Genomic DNA, 18,467 nt, shown 5'->3' on the forward strand with positions numbered 1-18,467 from the left:
GTAAGAGTTGTTCTTCTTAATCGGATCTTTTTAATGAATTGATTGAGTCGGCTCAAAAATTCACTTGTGAAATGTACATTAGGTTTCCAAATGGCAATATATTTGTGACTTATGTCTCCACTTACCTGGGAAAAAAGTATCGAACTAAACGTAATAAACAGCCCCATGAGTTTAAATGTGGCGTACATTATCCCACGCAGGTTTCTGATCAAGTTTATTTAAAAGATCTGTTCAGACGAACCGATTCGTGGGAATCATTAACTGGTGGAACTTCCGTTCCTGTGAACTTTGCGTTTCACTCCGGACTCAATATCGAGAGACACTCTTCGCCAGCTGATTTATAACAGTGCAGACGTGTACATTAAGTAGTAATTTTAATCGTTTATGTGCTTTGTGCTCTCATCGGATCACATCAACCCGTGGTTATTGGAATAGAGGGTCTTTACAGAAGAAATGACCACCGTCGAGGAACTGAGGCTGCGAATCCGTGAGTTAGAAAATGAACTTATTAAATCCAAACAGAAGCAAAGTGATGCTGAACATCATCTCAGACCAAAGATTGATAAAATGAGCTCTGAAGTTGTAGACTCAAATCCATACAGGTGAGCATTTTGATCCTGCTGTGTTTATTGACTGACATATGGATGGAAGGCTTACCGGTGCAATTTTCACATTCATTAAATGTCTTACAGTCGCCTGATGGCACTCAAAAGGATGGGCATAGTACAAGACTATGAGGTAAACATGCGTATTTACTCTTTTATGAGACTTTTATAGTGTTGACTTCTTGTTCAGATGACAACTATTCACCTGCTGTCATTCTCAGAGAATCCGCTCGTATAGTGTGGCAGTAGTGGGAGTTGGAGGGGTGGGGAGTGTCACTGCAGAAATGCTCACCAGATGTGGCATTGGTAAGGTAAAGCACCTTTATCATCATTCCTCAATATTTAGATTTAATATATGTAGTGTCATGTGACATTAGGAGGCATACATCAAATGTAGAGATGCACTGATTGGCCAGTCTGTAGCGTGGTGCACCCCTAATGTTGTTCAATTAAAAATGGTGCATTCCTCTCAAGCCTTGTATTCCTGTGGTGTTTAGTGTGGAACACAGGAGGGAAGCCAATAGCATAACCCCTGGAGACATGGCTCGGCTCTGCAGTAACAGACTGTCATGCCTCTTTCTGCTGTGTCTGTGATTTCTTCCCCTGCAGTTGCTGCTGTTTGACTATGATAAGGTGGAGCTGGCCAACATGAACCGCCTCTTCTTCCAGCCACATCAGGCAGGACTCAGTAAAGTTCAGGCTGCAGAACACACTCTTAGGTAAAGGGGCAATTTATCTTAAAGGGAGAGTTCACACAAAATGAAAATTCTGTCATCATTTACTCACCCTTAATGGGTGTCATATACACCTAGGATGGCTTATAATAAGTCATATACACCTAGGATGGCTTCAGGGTGAGTAAATCATGGGCTAATTTTCATTTGAAAGTGAACTACTTTAATTTGTTCCAAACCTGTTTGAGTTTCTTTCTTCTGTTGAACACAAAAGAAGATAATTTGAAGAATGTTGGCAACCAGACAGTTGATGGCACCCATTGACTTCCATAGCAGTAATACTATGTATGTCAATGGCTACCATTAAAGGTAGGGTAGGTAGGATTTTTATAAAAAACTTTTTTTCAAATTTGTTTAAACTGTCTTTATATACCAATACATAATTAAAATGTAAGTGCTCTGAAAAAGAGAGTATAAAAATCGAGTGACTGTAGACCTTTTAATCTGCAATAAACACAGCTCATTATTTCCATTCGGGACGAAACAATTGATTGGTTTGGGCGACTGTCACTCACTCTCGCAACCATGGCTACCACCCCTGTTGCTAGATCTGCCCATATGCGCGCGCACCCGTTTGATTTGAGAGGCGCGGAACCTACGAAGAGTAAAATTATGGCAGAGAAAGAGCATTCAAAATTCAAAGCACCTGCATATGCAGTCAGCGAAGGCAAACAAGGCAAAAACTACTTCCTCGGACCCTGGTTGCCCGCACTCTTGAACGACCTCCTCTGTTTCGCCCTCGACCCGGACCTGTCCTCGAACCGACGAAGCGGTACTTGTCTCCGGAGTGTAGTCCTCATTAGAGTCAACAATGTTTTCATCATGGAAACTCGCAAAAACCGTATATGTTATGAATCTTACATGAAATTCACCTTCATCACAGTGTAACTGATGGTAATGGAAAAACGCGTATCAATGCAACCTGTTTTTAGCTTTGCCTTATAAATATAGCTCGTTACCTATAGCCTATATAGCTTGTTACCGAATCAAACAAAGTATATTTTAAACTTTACCAGTATCGATATGCTAGCTTGATAGTGAGTACTAAAATAAATCTTATTTGTTTATATTTATAGTTATAAAGTTAGGTATTTTATTACATGTGATTCTGACATGATGTCACTGCATGCACTGCGCTCCTTCCTCTCCACTCGTCTCAGGTAAATAAATGCGTCTTCCAGCTGAGCCTGAGCGTTTGGCGTCGCGCGTTCATGTGTTTTGGGGGCGTGGCTTTGGAAGCAGCCCAGAAGGGAGGGGGTGGAATGAATGGAAATAATGAGCTGTGTTTACAACAGTCGTGAGAGGTCTACAGACACTCGATTTTTATACTCTCTTTTTCAGAGTACATTTTAATTATGTATTGGTATATAAAGACAGTTTAAACAAATTTGGAATGTTTTTTTCTTTTAGAAAAATCCTACCTACCCTGCCTTTAACTGTCTGGTTACCAAAATTCTTCAAAATATCTTCTTCAATAATTCATTTTTGGCTGAACTATCCCTTTCAGCTACACATAAACACATTCAACGGTACACTGCATTGAAGGGCATTTTATATATACATTTTCATATATAAATTTCTATTTCAAATCCTGAAAAAAATGCATCACCATTTCCACAAAAATATTAATAAATAATAAATAACTGTTTTCAACATTGATAATAATAAGAAATGTTTCTTGAACATTAAATCAGGATATTAGAACGATTTCTGAAGGATCATGTGACACTGAAGACTGGAGTAATGATGATGAAAATTCAGCTTTGCCATCACAGGAATAAATTACATTTAAAATATATTCAACTAGAAAACATTTTTTATTTTTTATTTTTTATTTTATAAATTTCCACAATATAACTACTGTTTCATTGTATTTCTGCTCCAATTATACGAGCATACAAGACTGAATCTTACCAATCCCTGTCTTTTAAATAGCACACACACACACACACACACACACACACACACACACACACACACACACACACACACACACACACACACACACACACGTTTACTGAGCTGTCTAATTGGGACATTGTTTTTATTTACAGTTAGTTACAAATACTATATCCTACACCCTAATAGAAAAAAACAAAACTTTATTTATTTAATTATGTGGTTTTGGGAGGTTTTGTCAGGTTTAAATTTATCCCCTAAAAAATAATACACACATGCGCACACACACACACACACACACACACACACACACACACACACACACAGTATTATTTTATTATTAATGAAAATCTACCTCAACTATAAAGTTGTTGTATAAATTGGAAGTTGGAAGTTATGATTTGAGGGGTCATTGATGAATTTGCCAACATTTTAATGTATTTTATTTCTCATTATAACACTGTGTTTTCCTGCACAGGAACATTAATCCAGATGTTGCTTTTGAGACCCACAATTACAACATCACCACAATGGACAACTTCACGCATTTCATGGAACGCATTAGGTGATTATTTTTTTTACTGCCTCAAAGTTTTCTCCTTCATTTCGATTTGGTTGTAATAGTCTTGGTGTTGTGTTTTCAGTCACGGAGGTCTTGAGGAGGGGAAGCCTGTAGATTTGGTCCTCAGTTGTGTTGATAACTTTGAGGCTCGGATGGCCATTAACACAGTGAGTTCTTTGCATTAAACTACGTTTAGCTATTGAAAGAACTATATTTGTTGTTTATATCTTTTTTTTTTGTGCAAATTTGTGAAAATATGAAACTCTCTATATATATATGTATATATATATATGTATATATATATGTATATATATATATGTATATATATATATGTATATATATATATATATATATATATATATATATATATATATATATATATATATATATACAGTGAGGAAAATAAGTATTTGAACACCCTGCTATTTTGCAAGTTCTCCCACTTGGAAATCATGGAGGGGTCTGAAATTGTCATCGTAGGTGCATGTCCACTGTGAGAGACATAATCTAAAAAAAAAATTCAGAAATAACAATATATGATTTTTTAACTATTTATTTGTATGATACAGCTGCAAATAAGTATTTGAACACCTGTCTATCAGCTAGAATTCTGACCCTCAAAGACCTGTTAGTCTGCCTTTAAAATGTCCACCTCCACTCCATTTATTATCCTAAATTAGATGCACCTGTTTGAGGTCGTTAGCTGCATAAAGACACCTGTCCACCCCATACAATCAGTAAGAATCCAACTACTAACATGGCCAAGACCAAAGAGCTGTCCAAAGACACTAGAGACAAAATTGTACACCTACACAAGGCTGGAAAGGGCTACGGGAAAAAAAAAAAAAGGTCCACTGTTGGAGCAATCATTAGAAAATGGAAGAAGCTAAACATGACTGTCAATCTCCCTCGGACTGGGGCTCCATGCAAGATCTCACCTCGTGGGGTCTCAATGATCCTAAGAAAGGTGAGAAATCAGCCCAGAACTACACGGGAGGAGCTGGTCAATGACCTGAAAAGAGCTGGGACCACCGTTTCCAAGGTTACTGTTGGTAATACACTAATACGTCATGGTTTGAAATCATGCATGGCACGGAAGGTTCCCCTGCTTAAACCAGCACATGTCAAGGCCCGTCTTAAGTTTGCCAATGACCATTTGGATGATCCAGAGGAGTCATGGGAGCAAGTCATGTGGACAGATGAGACCAAAATAGAACTTTTTGGTCATAATTCCACTAAACGTGTTTGGAGGAAGAAGAATGAGGAGTACCATCCCAAGAACACCATCCCTACTGTGAAGCATGGGGGTGGTAGCATCATGCTTTGGGGGTGTTTTTCTGCACATGGGACAGGGCGACTGCACTGTATTAAGGAGAGGATGACCGGGGCCATGTATTGCGAGATTTTGGGGAACAACCTCCTTCCCTCAGTTAGAGCATTGCAGGTGGGTCGAGGCTGGGTCTTCCAACATGACAATGACCCGAAGCACACAGCCAGGATAACCAAGGAGTGGCTCTGTAAGAAGCATATCAAGGTTCTGGCGTGGCCTAGCCAGTCTCCAGACCTAAAACCCAATAGAGAATCTTTGGAGGGAGCTCAAACTCCGTGTTTCTCAGCGACAGCCCAGAAACCTGACTGATCTAGAGAAGATCTGTGTGGAGGAGTGGGCCAAAATCCCTCCTGCAGTGTGTGCAAACCTGGTGAAAAACTACAGGAAACGTTTGACCTCTGTAATTGCAAACAAAGGCTACTGTACCAAATATTAACATTGATTTTCTCAGGTGTTCAAATACTTATTTGCAGCTGTATCATACAAATAAATAGTTAAAAAAATCATATATTGTGATTTCTGGATTTTTTTTTTTTTTTATTATGTCTCTCACAGTGGACATGCACCTACGATGACAATTTCAGACCCCTCCATGATTTCTAAGTGGGAGAACTTGCAAAATAGCAGGGTGTTCAAATACTTATTTTCCTCACTGTATATATATATATATATATTATAGCCATTTAGCCACTACAAATCAGCAATTACACTACACTACAAATGATCAGCAATTAAGTTTGCTTCTCTCTCTCATAGGCATGTAATGAGTTGGGTCAGACCTGGATGGAGTCAGGCGTCAGTGAGAACGCAGTTTCTGGACACATCCAGCTCATTATCCCTGGAGAAACGGCTTGTTTTGCTGTATGATAAACACTCACACCCAAAATAACAAATAATGGGCCAGATTTACTAACAGCTTGCATCAGCGCAAACCCTCTTGGTGTTAAAAAACTACTGTCAAGATTTACTGAAGACATGCAGTGATTAGTAATTAGTGCTGAAAATGCGTGGACACTTGCGGCTGACCTTATGGCGTATGCATTTGTAGGAGTTTCCCTTTCTGACCCAAAATTTATGGGAGGAGTGTATTTAAATGAATCACGCAATGCGATTGACTAAGGTTTATGCTTGTCAATTTATGGGTATTTGCACCATTATTTTTGTCTTAAAGGAATAGTTCATCCAAAAATGTATATTCTGTCATTAATTACTCTCACCGTTAATTACATTCCAAACACATAAGACTTTTGTTCATCTTTGAAACACAAATGAAGATGTTTCTGTCCCCCCATAAACAGCTACGCAACTGAAACTTTGACGCTTCAAAAAGTTCATAAAGGGATCGTAAAACTAAGACATGATTGCTTTATATGATGAACAGATTGAATTTAGGCTTTTATTCACATATAAACATTCTTCAACTCACACATCAAATATGGTAAATGAAAGCTCAAGCAGGTTCGCTTGACGTGCGAGAACAATGAGGTTCATTCTCGTGTTACACAGCACGTTTGAGCTTCAGCAAGAACCAATGAGGTTCATTCTCGTGTTACACAGCACGTTTGAGCTTCCTCAAGAACCAGTGAGGTTCATTCTCGTGTTACACAGCACGTTTGAGCTTCTGCAAGAACCAATGAGGTTCATTCTCGTGTTACGCAGCATGTTTGAGCTTCAGCAAGAACCAATGAGGTTCATTCTCGTGTTACACAGCACGTTTGAGCTTTAGCAAGAACCAATGAGGTTCATTCTCGTGTTACGCAGCATGTTTGAGCTTCAGCAAGAACCAATGAGGTTCATTCTCGTGTTACACAGCACGTTTGAGCTTCAGCAAGAACCAATGAGGTTCATTCTCGTGTTACGCAGCATGTTTGAGCTTCAGCAAGAACCAATGAGGTTCATTCTCGTGTTACGCAGCACGTTTGAGCTTCAGCAAGAACCAATGAGGTTCATTCTCGTGTTACACAGCACGTTTGAGCTTCTGCAAGAACCAATGAGGTTCATTCTCGTGTTACGCAGCACGTTTGAGCTTCAGCAAGAACCAATGAGGTTCATTCTCGTGTTACACAGCACGTTTGAGCTTCAGCAAGAACCAATGAGGTTCATTCTCGTGTTACGCAGCACGTTTGAGCTTCAGCAAGAACCAATGAGGTTCATTCTTGTGTTACGCAGCACGTTTGAGCTTCCTCAAGAACCAATGAGGTTCATTCTCGTGTTACGCAGCACGTTTGAGCTTCAGCAAGAACCAATGAGGTTCATTCTCGTGTTACGCAGCACGTTTGAGCTTCAGCAAGAACCAATGAGGTTCATTCTCGTGTTACGCAGCACGTTTGAGCTTCAGCAAGAACCAATGAGGTTCATTCTCGTGTTACGCAGCACGTTTGAGCTTCCTCAAGAACCAATGAGGTTCATTCTCGTGTTATGCAGCACGTTTGAGCTTCTGCAAGAACCAATGAGGTTCATTCTCGTGTTATGCAGCACGTTTGAGCTTCTGCAAGAACCAATGAGGTTCATTCTCGTGTTACGCAGCACGTTTGAGCTTCAGCAAGAACCAATGAGGTTCATTCTCAGGTTACGCAGCACGTTTGAGCTTCCTCAAGAACCAATGAGGTTCATTCTCAGGTTACGCAGCACGTTTGAGCTTCCTCAAGAACCAATGAGGTTCATTCTCGTGTTATGCAGCACGTTTGAGCTTCAGCAAGAACCAATGAGGTTCATTCTCGTGTTACGCAGCATGTTTGAGCTTCAGCAAGAACCAATGAGGTTCATTCTCGTGTTACGCAGCACGTTTGAGCTTCCTCAAGAACCAATGAGGTTCATTCTCGTGTTATGCAGCACGTTTGAGCTTCTGCAAGAACCAATGAGGTTCATTCTCGTGTTATGCAGCACGTTTGAGCTTCTGCAAGAACCAATGAGGTTCATTCTCGTGTTACGCAGCATGTTTGAGCTTCAGCAAGAACCAATGAGGTTCATTCTTGTGTTACGCAGCACGTTTGAGCTTCCTCAAGAACCAATGAGGTTCATTCTCGTGTTACGCAGCACGTTTGAGCTTCAGCAAGAACCAATGAGGTTCATTCTCGTGTTACGCAGCACGTTTGAGCTTCAGCAAGAACCAATGAGGTTCATTCTCGTTACGCAGCACGTTTGAGCTTCAGCAAGAACCAATGAGGTTCATTCTTGTGTTACGCAGCACGTTTGAGCTTCAGCAAGAACCAATGAGGTTCATTCTCAGGTTACGCAGCACGTTTGAGCTTCCTCAAGAACCAATGAGGTTCATTCTCGTGTTACGCAGCACGTTTGAGCTTCCTCAAGAACCAATGAGGTTCATTCTCGTGTTATGCAGCACGTTTGAGCTTCAGCAAGAACCAATGAGGTTCATTCTCGTGTTACGCAGCATGTTTGAACTTTAGCAAGAACCAATGAGGTTCATTCTCGTGTTACGCAGCACGTTTGAGCTTCCTCAAGAACCAATGAGGTTCATTCTTGTGTTATGCAGCACGTTTGAGCTTCTGCAAGAACCAATGAGGTTCATTCTCATGTTATGCAGCACGTTTGAGCTTCTGCAAGAACCAATGAGGTTCATTCTCGTGTTACGCAGCACGTTTGAGCTTCCTCAAGAACCAGTGAGGTTCATTCTCGTGTTACGCAGCACGTTTGAGCTTCTGCAAGAACCAATGAGGTTCATTCTCATGTTATGCAGCACGTTTGAGCTTCTGCAAGAACCAATGAGGTTCATTCTCGTGTTACGCAGCACGTTTGAGCTTCCTCAAGAACCAATGAGGTTCATTCTCGTGTTATGCAGCACGTTTGAGCTTCTGCAAGAACCAATGAGGTTCATTCTCGTGTTACGCAGCACGTTTGAGCTTCAGCAAGAACCAATGAGGTTCATTCTCGTGTTACGCAGCATGTTTGAGCTTCAGCAAGAACCAATGAGGTTCATTCTCGTGTTACACAGCACGTTTGAGCTTCCTCAAGAACCAATGAGGTTCATTCTCGTGTTACGCTGCACGTTTGAGCTTCCTCAAGAACCAATGAGGTTCATTCTCGTGTTATGCAGCACGTTTGAGCTTCTGCAAGAACCAATGAGGTTCATTCTCGTGTTACGCAGCACGTTTGAGCTTCAGCAAGAACCAATGAGGTTCATTCTCGTGTTACGCAGCATGTTTGAGCTTCAGCAAGAACCAATGAGGTTCATTCTCGTGTTACGCAGCACGTTTGAGCTTCCTCAAGAACCAATGAGGTTCATTCTCGTGTTATGCAGCACGTTTGAGCTTCTGCAAGAACCAATGAGGTTCATTCTCGTGTTACGCAGCATGTTTGAGCTTCAGCAAGAACCAATGAGGTTCATTCTTGTGTTACGCAGTGTTCATTCTTGTGTTACGTAAATTAATTCCCGTAATTTAGAGCGTAAATGGAAACAAACTAATTTAGAGGTTTTTAGAATCGCTTGGAAAGACAGTACGTCACGCTATAAAAAGGCCCTAAAAGCGGCCAGGGCTGAGCATCTCCGCAAACTAATAGAAAATAACCAAAACAATCCTAGGTTCTTATTTAACACCGTGGCTAGACTAACAAATAAACAAGCGTCACCTGAACAAAATATTCCGTTACAGTTTAGTAGTAATGATTTCATGAATTTTTTCACTGAGAAAATAGAAAACATCAGATCCACAATTGTAAACGTTCAATCTTCAATCGCGCCTTATAATTCAGCCTCGATTATCACCCCGCAAGAACAATTACAGTGCTTTACAACTATAGAACAAAAAGAGTTAAATAAACTTATCATTTCCTCTAAAACAACAACATGTTTATTAGATCCCATACCAACTAAACTATTGAAAGAAGTGTTACCTATAGTGGAAGAGCCTCTCCTCAATATTATTAACTCGTCTTTATCTTTAGGTCATGTTCCAAGAACATTTAAATTGGCAGTTATAAAACCTCTCATTAAGAAACCACAATTAGACCCAAATAACCTAGCAAATTATAGACCCATTTCAAATCTTCCTTTTATGTCCAAAATATTAGAAAAAGTTGTGTCTGCCCAACTGGGCTCTTTCTTGCAAGAAAATGACACCTATGAAAAGTTTCAGTCTGGGTTCAGGCCGCATCATAGCACTGAAACTGCGCTCGTTAAAATCACAAATGATTTACTCTTAGCTTCTGACCAAGGCTGTATCTCAATACTAGTTTTACTTGATCTTAGTGCTGCGTTCGATACTATAGATCACACAATACTCTTAGATCGGCTACAAAACTATACCGGTGTTCAAGGACAAGCATTAAGCTGGTTCAGATCATACCTATCTGACCGCTACCATTTTGTCTATTTAAACGGAGAAAAATCGATCATAACTCCAGTAAACTATGGAGTGCCGCAAGGATCTGTGTTAGGCCCTCTATTATTCTCAATATATATGCTGCCACTTGGAAATATTATAAGGAAACATGGAATTAGTTTCCATTGTTATGCTGATGACACTCAACTATATATTTCATCACGGCCGGATGAAAACGCTAAATTATCCAAATTGACAGAGTGTGTTAAAGATATAAAAGATTGGATGACGCACAATTTTCTTTTATTAAATCCAGATAAGACAGAGGTAATACTTATCGGTTCAAAAAACCGCCCACAAAACCTCTTACAATACAACTTTAACATAGTAGGGTGTCCTGTTACTTTATCCTCTACAGTAAAAGACCTGGGTGTTATATTAGATTGTAACTTGTCTTTTGAAAATCATATTTCATATGTTACAAAAACAGCCTTTTTTCACCTTAGAAACATTGCTAAGCTACGTAATATGCTATCTGTTTCTGATGCAGAAAAGCTAGTTCATGCATTCATGACCTCGAGACTAGATTACTGTAATGCTTTATTAGCTGGTTGTCCTGCATCCTCAATAAACAAGCTACAGTTAGTCCAAAATGCCGCCGCTAGAGTTCTTACAAGATCAAGAAAGTTTGACCATATAACACCAATTTTATCATCACTACATTGGTTACCTATAAAGTTCCGTATTAATTACAAGGTATTGCTACTGACTTATAAAGCCCTAAACGGCTTAGCTCCGGTTTATTTAACGGATCTTCTATCGCCCTATAATCCATCGCGCTCTTTAAGATCACTAAATTCGAGGCTTCTGGTCATACCTAGGATATCCAGATCCACCAAAGGAGGGAGAGCATTTTCACATTTAGCACCAAAACTCTGGAATAGCCTTCCTGATACTGTTCGTTGCTCAGATTCGCTCTCCCAGTTTAAAACTAGATTAAAGACGCATCTCTTCAGCCAGGCATTCATATAATATTTTAATCTTACAGTTAAAACCAGGCTCTACTTCATAAACGCCAGAGGAGAACTGGCCCCCGACTGAGCCTGGGTTCTCCCAAGGTTTTTTTTTTTTCTGCATTAGGTCACCTGATGGAGTTTTTCGGTTCCTTGCCACTGTTGCCTTTGGCTTGCTCAGTTGGGGATACTTAAATTGATTAATCGATTCACCAGTGCTATTGATCTGCATTACCAAACGTGGATGTTTTACACCAGAAACAAACACTGATGTACTATTTTATTTAATACTGTGAAGCTGCTTTGATACAATCTGTATTGTGAAAAGCGCTATATAAATAAAGTTGACTTGACTTGACTTACGCAGCACGTTTGAGCTTCCTCAAGAACCAATGAGGTTCATTCTCGTGTTACGCAGCACGTTTGAGCTTCCTCAAGAACCAATGAGGTTCATTCTCGTGTTACGCAGCACGTTTGAACTTCAGCAAGAACCAATGAGGTTCATTCTCGTGTTACACAGCATGTTTGAGCTTCTGCAAGAACCAATGAGGTTCATTCTTGTGTTATGCAGCATGTTTGAGCTTCAGCAAGAACCAATGAGGTTCATTCTCGTGTTACACAGCACGTTTGAGCTTCCTCAAGAACCAGTGAGGTTCATTCTCATGTTACGCAGCATGTTTGAGCTTCAGCAAGAACCAATGAGGTTCATTCTCGTGTTACACAGCACGTTTGAGCTTCCTCAAGAACCAATGAGGTTCATTCTCGTGTTACACAGCACGTTTGAGCTTCCTCAAGAACCAGTGAGGTTCATTCTCAGGTTACGCAGCACGTTTAAGCTTCAGCAAGAACCAATGAGGTTCATTCTCGTGTTACACAGCACGTTTGAGCTTCCTCAAGAACCAATGAGGTTCATTCTCGTGTTACGCAGCACGTTTGAGCTTCAGCAAGAACCAATGAGGTTCATTCTCGTGTTACGCAGCATGTTTGAGCTTCAGCAAGAACCAATGAGGTTCATTCTTGTATTACGCAGCACGTTTGAGCTTCAGCAAGAACCAATGAGGTTCATTCTTGTTATGCAGCACGTTTGAGCTTCTGCATGAACCAGTGAGGTTCATTCTCGTGTTACGCAGCACGTTTGAGCTTCAGCAAGAACCAATGAGGTTCATTCTTGTATTACGCAGCACGTTTGAGCTTCTGCAAGAACCAATGAGGTTCATTCTTGTTATGCAGCACGTTTGAGCTTCAGCAAGAACCAATGAGGTTCATTCTCGTGTTACGCAGCACGTTTGAGCTTCCTCAAGAACCAATGAGGTTCATTCTTGTATTACGCAGCACGTTTGAGCTTCAGCAAGAACCAATGAGGTTCATTCTCGTGTTACGCAGCACGTTTGAGCTTCAGCAAGAACCAATGAGGTTCATTCTTGTATTACGCAGCACGTTTGAGCTTCAGCAAGAACCAATGAGGTTCATTCTTGTATTACGCAGCACGTTTGAGCTTCCTCAAGAACCAATGAGGTTCATTCTTGTTATGCAGCACGTTTGAGCTTCCTCAAGAACCAATGAGGTTCATTCTCGTGTTACGCAGCACGTTTGAGCTTCAGCAAGAACCAATGAGGTTCATTCTTGTATTACGCAGCACGTTTGAGCTTCAGCAAGAACCAATGAGGTTCATTCTTGTATTACGCAGCACGTTTGAGCTTCCTCAAGAACCAATGAGGTTCATTCTTGTTATGCAGCACGTTTGAGCTTCCTCAAGAACCAATGAGGTTCATTCTCGTGTTATGCAGCACGTTTGAGCTTCAGCAAGAACCAATGAGGTTCATTCTCGTGTTACGCAGCACGTTTGAGCTTCAGCAAGAACCAATGAGGTTCATTCTTGTATTACGCAGCACGTTTGAGCTTCCTCAAGAACCAATGAGGTTCATTCTTGTTATGCAGCACGTTTGAGCTTCTGCAAGAACCAATGAGGTTCATTCTCGTGTTACGCAGCACGTTTGAGCTTCAGCAAGAACCAATGAGGTTCATTCTCGTGTTACGCAGCACGTTTGAGCTTCAGCAAGAACCAATGAGGTTCATTCTCGTGTTACGCAGCACGTTTGAGCTTCAGCAAGAACCAATGAGGTTCATTCTTGTATTACGCAGCACGTTTGAGCTTCAGCAAGAACCAATGAGGTTCATTCTCGTGTTACGCAGCACGTTTGAGCTTCTGCAAGAACCAGTGAGGTTCATTCTTGTATTACGCAGCACGTTTGAGCTTCTGCAAGAACCAATGAGGTTCATTCTTGTATTACGCAGCACGTTTGAGCTTCTGCAAGAACCAATGAGGTTCATTCTTGTATTACGCAGCACGTTTGAGCTTCTGCAAGAACCAACGAGGTTTATTCTCATGTGTTATGCAGCACATCTAAGCTTCCTCAAGACCCAGTGAGGTTCATTCGCATGTGTTACGCAACACGTTTGAGCTTACGCAAGAACCAATGAGGTTCATTCACACACGTCAAGTAGGTTCGGTTGAGCTTCTGTTTATGTTCGCTGATCAATGTTTAAATGTGAATAAAATCCTAAATTAAATCTGTTCATCAGATAAAGCGATTGAGTCTCTTCTGAAAATTTGGACTAAACCGTTCAATTCATATGGATTAGTTTTACGATCTCTTTATGAACTTTTGAAGCTTCAAAGTGGTAGTTGCGAAGCTGTCAATAGAGGGACAGAAAGCTCTCAGATTTCAGCAACAAGATCTTCATTTGTGTTCTGAAGATGAATGAAAGTCTCACAGGTTTGGAACGACATTAGGGTGAGTAATAAAGACAGAATTTTCATTTCTGGATGAACTAACCCTTTAAGCCACTTTGCTCCTGTGTTGCGAGTAGATCATACACTCCATATTATCATCTTCTCTGCTTGTTTGCGACCCTATGCTGCTCTTGATAGACTGAATTGTCATTATGTAAATTATCTGTTCTTTAACGTGTTCATTGTCAGTAAATCACCAGCAGAACTTACCATCTGCACTTTTATGGGATTGCGCTCTCATGGTAATTTGCCCTGTTTCATAAATCTGGCCCTATGTGCCTTGAATATGAATTGAATCATGAATGAATGATCTTAAAAACCATCTCATACTGTATGGTTGTACCCTCTAAACATTGGTTAATTCTGTCAAATCAAATGGGTGGGAAAGTTAACAGTGGTCTGATGCAGTTCTGTCTGTGTGTCAGTGTGCACCTCCCCTCGTCGTGGCTGCAAATATCGATGAGAAGACGTTGAAGAAGGACGGGGTGTGTGCCGCCAGCCTGCCCACCACAATGGGAGTGGTCGCCGGGCTCCTTGTGCAGAATGTCTTGAAGTAAGACCTCATCACAATCCTAAGGAATTCAACACAGGCCTAACCACACTAATTTGAACCCTATAAAGCCTACTGTATTAAATTTGATATGCAATTTTGGTAACACTTTAGTTTAGGGTCCAATTCTCACTATTAACTAGTTGCTCATTAGCATGCATAAAACTAGGATATTGGCTGTTTATTAGTACTCATAAAACTCATATTCTGCATGACCATATTCTACATCCCTTGATCCTACCCAATACCTAAACTTAACAACTACCTTACTAACTATTAAAAAGCAGTAATTAGGAGTTTGAGGCAAAATTCATATTAATAGTTAGTAAATAGTGACAATTGGACCCTTATCTAAAGTGTGACCTTAAGTTTAAGGTCTCTCAATTAATCAACATGATCAAAACTTACACAATCTGCTACGTCGTCTGATTAATAGTTTATACTTCTCAGCATGTAAAAGGCCTTTTAGCATAATTATAAAAACGTCCCCTTTCAGGTTGTGGTACATGTCTTGTTGCTGTGAAAGTAAAAGAAAGAAGGACTTTTACATTGATAATATTTCAAGATGAACATTTACCGGACCGAAACAACTTAGGTTTACTTGATTATCCATAAATCATTTTAAAATGTATCAAATATGATACCTTAGGCTTTTGAGGAATGTTTATTTGTACATCTCTCAATCATCATTGTATTGCATTACATTATACATTTTGCCCCTCACAATAAAAATTACAAGGCTTTACTAAGCATTTAAATATAATCTTACTAAGATTATTAGGAGATAAGAGTGACATTTTATATTAAGTAGTCTGATGTACTGTTATAAAGATCTCATTGATTTAAATTAGAATTTCAATCAGAATTTCATCTTAATTTTTAGCCATATAAATATCAGCAACTCCACCAAATTGCTTATTTTTGGCAAATGAGTTCAATATTCTTCAATATCATACTATATGAGCCATAAAAGCATAATGTATCAAATATGATACTGAAAAAACATGCAGACGTACAAAAAAAAATCTATTTTTAATATTGAAAAAAGTTCATTAAACATCCATTTAAAATTCTTAAAATTATACCGTTTAGCACAGGCCTAACTGGTGTATCCTATTTCAGTTTAGTTACTAGTTATTGCCATTACTTCATGTGTAGTAAATGCTGTAGTATCACATAAATGCCATTAGATGGCAAAATATAGCCATTTTTTGTCCTAGCAGGGGTTAAATGAACCATGCAAACCACCCAGCCAAACCCTTTAGCCCACGGTCGTTTCAAGTCCTTAGAGGTCCTGCCCTGTCAGTACGGTTCCTAAGGACTTTAAAACACAAGGCCTGGAATGACTTTGTCTGTATTGTAGGTATCTGTTGGGGTTTGGGACAGTGAGTTATTACCTGGGCTATAATGCCATGCAGGATTTCTTCCCAAGCATGGCAATGAAGGCCAACCCACAGTGTGATGACGCGTACTGCAGACGACAACAGGAAGAGTACAAGGTGACACTTCTACAAATGCAAACATAAACACAATTTTTATGTTACTGCTGAAATACACTATACAACTTTTGCCCAAATTTTTGTTGATGCTAGTTGCTGAAAGTCAGAGCCAGTCTGCAGATTTGAGTTGACAGATTTAATATAAAATCGCATAGTGTATGATGGCCACATACTCCTGATTTTTTTCTAACTTCAGACTATGATTCCATCCAGTCGGATGATATCAAACATGTTTGATAGAGCTGATTTTAGAACACGTTTTCATTTGTGACGCATCCCCTAGCAACAAGCCACATGTTTGTGTTCTAAACGACGTGAAAGTCTAGTAGTGAATGATCCTCAGTCGTTAAGTGTATGATGCCCAGTTTTTCCTCTGTAACTATTTACAAAGTTGGCAAGTGTATGATGCCTAGTGTTTTCAAATCTGTTCAAATGTAGTGTATTCCTGACTTATTTTTGCACCTTGATAGTCAAGTCAAAGTGTGATTTATTGATTAATAAATAAATATTATTAAACCACAACATCATTGAATTCTTTATTTTTGAACTTCAAGGGTGTTCATTAATTTGTATGTAGAATTTTATTTTAAAATTTCTGACAATTTATCATTGGCCTGATTCTGACTGCTGAGTAGTTACACAGTTCCAAAATATTAACGTTTCTATGCAAGTTATAGAATAAGTTATGTAAATAAATGCATACTGGGGCAAAAAACAGTAAAATATCAATATCAGCAGTCTATCAATGGTTATTCATTGCTTATTTTCCAGAGAAAAGAAGCAGAACGGCCAAAGCAGGAAGTGGTGGAGGAAGAAGAGGAAGTGGTTCATGAGGACAATGAATGGGGTTGGCATCACACACAACACGCAAAACACAGAAGATTCCTCAATCATAAAACATGAATGTGTTAACGTTAGTAATCTTGAACCAATATGTTTTCTGACAGGCATTGAGTTGGTATCAGAGGTGTCAGAGGCGGAGCTTCAGGACGCATCAGGACCGGTACCAGATCTACCAGAAGGCATTCATGTAGCCTACACCATACCTAAGAAAGTACGACCCACTGAAATATAATAACTCTTTTGTTTTTCAGGATTTTTCCTGTATTAAAAAAAAAAAAAAAACTAAAAAATGAATTAAGATAAATGCAAATAATGTTTTAGGCCAGATCAATAATGAAAATTTGTGACTCAGTTTGAAAGCTGAGTCAGTACATTTAAAAAAAAAAAAAAATCAGCAAAGATGCATTAAATTGATCTATGTATTCATGCTTTCCACAAAAATATTAAGCAGCACAACTGTTTTCATCATTGATAATAATAAGAAATGTTTCTTGAGCAGCAAATCAGCATATTAGAATGATTTCTGAAGGGTCATGTGACACTAATGACTGGAGTAAAATTCAGCTTTGCATCACATGAATAAATTTCATTTTAAGTTATATTAAAATAGTGAATTGTTCTTTTAAATTGTAATATTATTCACAATATTACTGTTTTTACTGTATTTTTGATCAAATAAATGCAGACTTTGTGAGCATGATTCTCTATTTTCTAGTTTACATGTAATATTCCATGTGTTCTTTCTCTTTGCCAGGATGGAGAATCAGGGGAGACTGTGGAGGAAACAGAACAGAGTTTAGAGGAGCTGATGGCTCAGATGAAAAATATGTAAGGAACACGGAACCGACATCTCTCAAAATCAAACTCATTATTATTTTGTACTTGTAAACATGTAACATCTGAGGTCTCATACTAAATCAGTTTGGATTTAGTTTTTTATTGTTTTTGCAAAACAACCTGTAACACTCAAGATGTTTACAGGTTTACTTCGACTGAAAGTCTTAATACTGAATTGCCATCATTGTTAATCTTTTGTTTGTGCAGTGTTTCAGAGTTGGCAATGGTTAACAGAACTAATTGTAATGCCTACGTTAACAACTGTGGAGGAAATGGATATAACTTCAGCCACACATCTAAATATAATCGTGCCATCTCTAAAACTGTACGTGCTTGTAGACACCCACCCAGATATTATAAAGAACATCACGCAAATGTTTTCAGACAATTTATCATCGGCCTGATTCTGACTGCTGTATTGAATGGTATGATATTGTTATAATGCAAAAGAAAATAAATTTATTGTTACATTCTATTCTGCTTTTGCTGCATTTCAACTAGAAGATACATGTCATGGAGCCT

At 39.2% G+C, this 18,467-nt stretch overlaps 1 protein-coding gene across 1 annotated transcript; it reads left to right on the forward strand.

Annotated features, from left to right (window-relative positions):
* Positions 1–275: 275 nt before the first annotated feature.
* Positions 276–18,420, forward strand: uba5 (ubiquitin-like modifier activating enzyme 5). Its single transcript, XM_081352279.1, has 12 exons — positions 276–602; positions 693–738; positions 827–916; positions 1,215–1,324; positions 3,717–3,803; positions 3,883–3,967; positions 5,887–5,991; positions 14,642–14,769; positions 16,130–16,265; positions 17,037–17,112; positions 17,213–17,319; positions 17,863–18,420. The coding sequence occupies exons 1-12, from the start codon at positions 454–456 to the stop codon at positions 17,938–17,940; spliced, it is 1,197 nt and encodes a 398-aa protein (XP_081208405.1). The 5' UTR covers positions 276–453; the 3' UTR covers positions 17,941–18,420.
* Positions 18,421–18,467: the final 47 nt, after the last annotated feature.

This window comes from Scardinius erythrophthalmus (genome assembly GCF_964197995.2).
Source record: "Scardinius erythrophthalmus genome assembly, chromosome: 22".
In the NCBI taxonomy this organism is placed as follows: Eukaryota; Metazoa; Chordata; class Actinopteri; order Cypriniformes; family Leuciscidae; genus Scardinius; species Scardinius erythrophthalmus.

Excerpts from the sequence above, each read along its gene's own strand:
- uba5 (XM_081352279.1), top strand. The coding sequence starts at position 454 with ATGACCACCGTCGAGGAACTGAGGCTGCGAATCCGTGAGTTAGAAAAT. Across the intron at positions 3,804-3,882 it reads CATTTCATGGAACGCATTAG|TCACGGAGGTCTTGAGGAGG; the intron begins GTGATTATTTTT and ends TTGTGTTTTCAG. Across the intron at positions 16,266-17,036 it reads GACAACAGGAAGAGTACAAG|AGAAAAGAAGCAGAACGGCC; the intron begins GTGACACTTCTA and ends CTTATTTTCCAG.